The 6,000-nt window shown below is 39.9% G+C and overlaps 1 protein-coding gene across 1 annotated transcript in view; it reads right to left on the bottom strand.

Moving 5' to 3' along the window:
- Positions 1-821: 821 nt before the first annotated feature.
- The window catches only part of LOC576427 (FACT complex subunit SSRP1), a 28,077-nt gene continuing 22,898 nt past the window's right edge, over positions 822-6,000 (bottom strand). Inside the window, 5 exon segments of the mRNA XM_030991235.1 lie at positions 822-984; positions 2,092-2,429; positions 2,664-2,847; positions 3,323-3,368; positions 5,132-5,267. Of these exon segments, the coding sequence (XP_030847095.1) occupies positions 822-984; positions 2,092-2,429; positions 2,664-2,847; positions 3,323-3,368; positions 5,132-5,267 (867 nt within the window).

The raw sequence follows: 6,000 nt of genomic DNA, 5'->3' as shown, positions 1-6,000 counted from the left end.
CCGGCTAATTGTGACTTTACCATGTGTAGTGCACATCACTAAGAAAAAAAACTCCAAAACATGACTCAATGGTTTCATAAAATGGGTAGGGGATACGAATATGAAGTCGAGAAATAAGAAAAAGCCAATCACAATGCCCCTGTGGTATAGTCAAGGAGACCGCCATTTGCTCTATTGGATGACGACACATACATGTAAGTGCAGCCAAACAGTCTCGGTATGCGCATTAATGTCCTTGCCATTTGAAACACGAACATTTCATTGCATTGTTTTTTTGTATGCACCAGAGATAAGCATACACGCATCTTAGCTGTACATCATCACTTTTAGCCATGGGTCATTACTTTTTGATAGGAAGTTTTAGCACGGTAGGTGTGGTAGGGAAGGATGATGCTTGGTCACGTATTATCATCACCAACACCTCTCTAGCAACTCACTCTTATATCCCATCCCTCATCTTTATAGTCATCATCGTAACTGGATGGTTGAGATGAGATGTATACCTTGCCTTTATCCTTATCATCATCATCATCATCATCATCATCAAAATCATAATCATCATCATTATCATCACCATCCTAGTCATCGTCATCATCCTCATCATCATCATCCTCATCTTCCCATGAGATATATTTCTTGCTCTTATAGTTTCCTCCTCCTCCTCATCACTGCCACCACCACCACTACCACCATCAATCAATCATCATCATTGTTAACTATCATCATAATCATCTTCATCATAATCATCATCATTGTTAACTATCATCATAATCATCTTCATCATAATCATCATCATCATCATCATCAATTAATCAATCATCTTAATCATCCCATACCTCGTCATTATTATCGCTGGACGATTCTGATGAAATGTATTCCTTGCTCTTGTAGTTTCCTCCCGATCCGGCGCTGGATTTCTTGGGGCTTGGCGATGTCTTTTTGGGTTTGGATTTGCCCGAGCTTGACTTGGTCTTCTTGCCGCCACTGTGGATGCAATACAAAGGATCGTGGGTAAATCACTAGGAGCAGTGGATCACCCATATATAGTAGCAATATACAGTGAGTCCCAGAAAAAATGAAACGAGAATTATCAATGTTTTATCTTAACTTAATCACAATTATAATTGATAAATGACACATATTTGTAAAGCTTAGATCTTCCTCTTTCATTTGATGCAACTCTTATAATCCATATTTCACGCATGAGTGGTTAAAATGAATTTGAAGAGAGGAAATCAAAAAGTCATTTGGCGGACGGTATCTGAATTATAAAGAGAAAATCACATTTCTAGAAAGTTGAGATTCTGCCCTTTCATATGACACCTCAGTCAGGAAAAATGAGGTAGGAATAACAAAGTTCTGTTTGTTTAAAGTAGTGCTTGCATTTCCATATTTTATTAAACAAATTCGTTTTCACTGGCTGTCTGCTGTAGCAACAAACAGAATTAACTAAAGACTTAAACTCCGTTTCGTTGACAATCAGCCGTACACGAAAGACTTCATGCACGGCTGATTGTCAACGAAACGGAGTTAAGTCTTTTGTCAATTTTACTGTATAGTAGAAAAGAACTACACGCATGTTCAGATGTGTAACCAAGTGTTACCATGTTGCCACTGAAGATTAGAAGAGCCTTAAATACTGCTCATGGATTTTGCCATGCACAAAAAAAAGTCCTTCCTTAATGTATGTTTACTGTTTGTGCCGATCAGCCCTCGAGGCATGCCAGCACATGGGGCAATCAGCACTGATGACAAACCGTATCCGGACAACTATCCCCTAGGGCAACCACCCTCTAGGACAACTACCCCCCAGACAACTACCTCTGGACAGCTACCCACTGTACAGCTACCCCCCCCCCCTCCACCCCCCCCCCCCCTGACAGCTACCCCCCGGACAACTATCCTCTAGGATACTTGTCCGGGGGTAGTTGTCCTAGAGGATGGTTGTCGTAGGGGGTAATTGTCTGGGGGTGGTTGTCGTAGGGGGTAGTTGTCTGGGGGGGACTTGTCCTAGGGGATAGTTATCCTAGGGGTGGTTGTCCAGGAGGTAGGTGTCCTAGAACCATGACAAACGAAAGGTTGAACACTCACCTTACAGTTGCAGGTTCATATCCTTCTTCCGCTGCCCTCTCTCTGTACTCCTCCATCGCGATCTCGTACTCCTTCTTCTTCTCGCCGGCGATCTCGTTCCACTTGGCCTTGCCGGTGTCTCCCAGCTTCTGCCACATCTCTCCCGCCTTCTTGGTGAGGTCTGTCACGCTGATGCCCGGGAACTGCTCCTTGATGTCCTCGCGCTGGTCGTTGAGCCACAGCATGTAGCCGGTCGTCGGCCTCTTGGGTCGGTTGGCGTCCTCTCCTGCTTGACCTTCTTCCTGGGTTTGTCCGACTATGGTGTAATCAAAAGTCAAAGGGGAACAGTGAGTGATTAGCTAAGGAAAACTCTCGAAGAAGAAAAAAAATGTGTGAAAACTGCCCCCATGAAAATGTTATTTTTAAGGACTGTTCGCATATGCTGTAGAAAACCCTGGCAGAATTTTTTTCTTCTTTTGTGTAATAAATAAATGGCAAGTTGCGACAAATAAAGTACATGTACATGTATGTACTTTGGCAAGACATTTTATTATTATCCTTTGAGTATTTATCTTGCTTTGTCAACAGCTTACCGATTTCTTGGTTCTCTTCTTCTGCTTTGCTTTGCTCTTCTCCTTCTCCTTCTCCTGCCTTTTCCTCTCTCTCCTCTCTTCACGTTCTTTCATGTAGTTGTCGTCGTCGGCTTCGTCCTCTCCGCTTCCTGCCGTGTAGTCGGAATCAGAACCGGATGTATGTGTCTCAATGTTGCTGTCATATCTGGAAATTTGAAGAAGAAGAAGGGGAAACAAAGGTAGCTAAAATAATAAACTATTCAAAATTTAAGACCAGTATATCTACAAACAGTCAAACCTGCTTTAGTGACCACCTGTCTACAAAGACAACCTTTTTTGTTATCCATGAAAATGGTTTCTCATTGAAACATGTACTATTAGGAACCTGTACATAAAGGCCACCTGTCTGTACAGACCACTTTTCTTGTTTCCATTGGGCGGTCGCAATAGACAGGTGTGACTGTATCATAATAATAAGTCTTTGAGTTGGAAATCCTTTCCCGCAATATACAGTAAATCCGTTTGAAATCATTAAAAATAATTTTTCTCACGAATGAAGCATATGTGTTTGAGGTTTGTTCCAATGAATAACTAAATACCCAATTCAACAATGAAATAAAGAATCCAAAAAATGGATTTCCCTTTAAATATTGACAACCATAGAACATGTTGCTACTTACTCTTCAGCTACATCACTTGCACTTTCCAACGGATTGAAATCTTCATCTGAAAAATAAATTGAGAAAGCAAAGTGATGGTTAAAATAACAAAGATCAAGGAATCACTCTGAGAATGTATTAGAGAGAACTCCTTGAGTATAACATCAGAGAAGTGTTTCACAAACACTAAGATCGACTTAACTATGGCGGGCGGTTCATGCCACTGTTTGATCTCACAATTTACTGGCATTTGTCTCTCAAGGGACGTACAAAAACATGGTCATAGATCTACAGAATTTGCATTTTTTGATAATTCATTATTGAAGGAAAAAATATTATCTGGAGATCATAATGGTGAGAGCAAACAATGACAAGAACAGCCTGCCATAATTAAGTCCAACTTAAAGTTGATCTTAGTCTTTATGTAACACTCCCCAGGTATATGAGAAACTAGATGGAACTTCGACTGCGCGCAGTCGAAAGTGATGCCTCCATCATAGAGCAATTTTACAAACCCAAACGGAAAAAATATTTCAAATTCAAGTTCGGTTGTAATCCATAACAGGTTCTCAGAATATCGTGATTATACAAGCTATTTCTCATATACATGTATGACCCTTTGATCTTTGAACTCATGACCTCAAATGCAAAATACATATATATGCATGTCTTGAGTTTGATGGTAATCCATCCATCGGTTCTAATGATAATGCAATCACAAGCTATTTTTGCATACATAATGAGCCCCATGACCTTTGACCTTGACCCCAAAATCTAATCAATTCATTGGCTCTGCAAGATACATACATAACCTAAGTTTGGCAGGAAACCATCAATCAGTTCTTGAGATAACGCAATCACAAGCTATTTTTGCATACATAATGAGCCCTGTGACCTTTGACCTTTGACCTCGTGACCCTAAAATCTAATCAGTTCATAGGCTCTGCAAGTTACATACATGACCAAAGTTTGGTAGGAATCCATCAGTCGGTTCTTGAGATAACGCGATCACGAGAACGGGACGTACGTACGTACATACAGACGTACGGACGGACGGACAACCCGAAAACATTAATGCCTCTGGCTACTTCGTAACGGAGGCATAATAAAATTGGACTTATTCATTGCATTTAAATGCTAAAGCTTCCATAAAATATAATTGCTATAGAGTACCGAAGCTGTGACGTCATAAAAATCTATTTTTAGAATTTCTCAATTTTTTCTTCATTTTCCGAAAGAACATCAAAAATAATGTCCAAATGTCGAAAACCAATCGAATATGTTAAGTATTGGCTGAGATATGACCATCTGAATAAATATATGTCCTATGGGAACTCAGTGTTATATGCTCTGGCTCCTAATGGTTACACTTCACCACTCTATTATGATTACAGAATGAATAGGAAGAAGACACGAGAAAGCTAGAAAAAACATGATGAAAGAGAGACACACACAGATACGATAGAGATGAGAGAGAGATGAGAGAGAAAGAGAGAGAGAGAAAGACAGAGACAGAGACAGCAAGAGACAGAGAGAGAGAGAGACATCAAGAGACAGAGAGACAGCAAGAGAGAGAGATAGAGAGAGAGAAAGACGCACTCAAAGACAGACAGAGACAGACAGACAGAAAATAATAGCAACAGACAAACAGAAGTTATAGAAAAAGAAAGAGAGTATACAAAGCAAGGGAGCGAGATAGAGATAGATGGAGAGAATAGAAAGTGAGAGAAAGAGAGAGAGAGAGAGAGAGAGGGTGAGATGAAAAGTAAAATTATGGAACACAATCTCTCTATTAACAATACAAATTTAGACTGTCCTATTAATTATTACCTGATGAAGAGTCTGAATCGTTCTCGTCAATTTCTCCCTCTTCCCTCTCTCGACCTTCAGCCTTGACCTGTTCAAGGTAGGCATCGTGGGCGTTTCCATCGTCACTGTCTCCGATGTCATCATAGTTGACTGTATCCTGATTGGTCAAGGGAAGGGAAAGATCATCAATATGCATGAATTATTATATTATCACACACGTCATACAAAGATTATATGTCTCTGATCGGTCACAACAGATATGCCAAAAAAGAATTGGAAAAAAAAAAGCCACAGATATACGTTTCTTGGTGCAAAGCAATACAGTTTAATAAGAGATTGATCATTACTGCAGCAGAGTCACTGTGAACTTCAGAAGCCCCTCCCTCCCCCTTTACGCTTTAAATTTAAAAGAAGAACCAAAAAAAGAAGGATTTTTAATATTTTTTAAACCCCCTATGATTGCAGACCCTATACGCCATTATCAGTACCTAGCTTTAATGTCCACCAAAACACAACATATATTATGTTGTCGGGAACCAAACAAAAAAGAAACAGTGATCTAACTGAATATATAGAAATCACTCTTGTTCACTCTTGTTCTGTTCAGTAGTGCAAGTCAACGTTTTATTCCAACAGCAAATATTATTGTTCAATGTGTAGGATCACTTTCAATTTACACTGGACTGGACATGTAGATATCTTGTGGGGGTGCTCAGACATATGCTCCAACAAAAAACTTCTTGTGACTTAATTTTGTCTAAGATAGAGAGTAATGGTGAGGGCTAGGGTTAAGGGATTGGGAATCATTGCCTCAGATTCTAAACAAAATCCTGGATTTAGCTCATGCGGAAATCATAATTATAAACCTTTAGGTCAGTCAGGAACCCCAT

This window comes from Strongylocentrotus purpuratus, unplaced genomic scaffold (assembly GCF_000002235.5).
Source record: "Strongylocentrotus purpuratus isolate Spur 01 unplaced genomic scaffold, Spur_5.0 spur5_scaffold_2, whole genome shotgun sequence".
NCBI lineage: Eukaryota > Metazoa > Echinodermata > Echinoidea > Camarodonta > Strongylocentrotidae > Strongylocentrotus > Strongylocentrotus purpuratus.
Note: the sequence above shows the minus strand (reverse complement) of the source record. Positions and strands in the feature narration are given on the sequence as shown.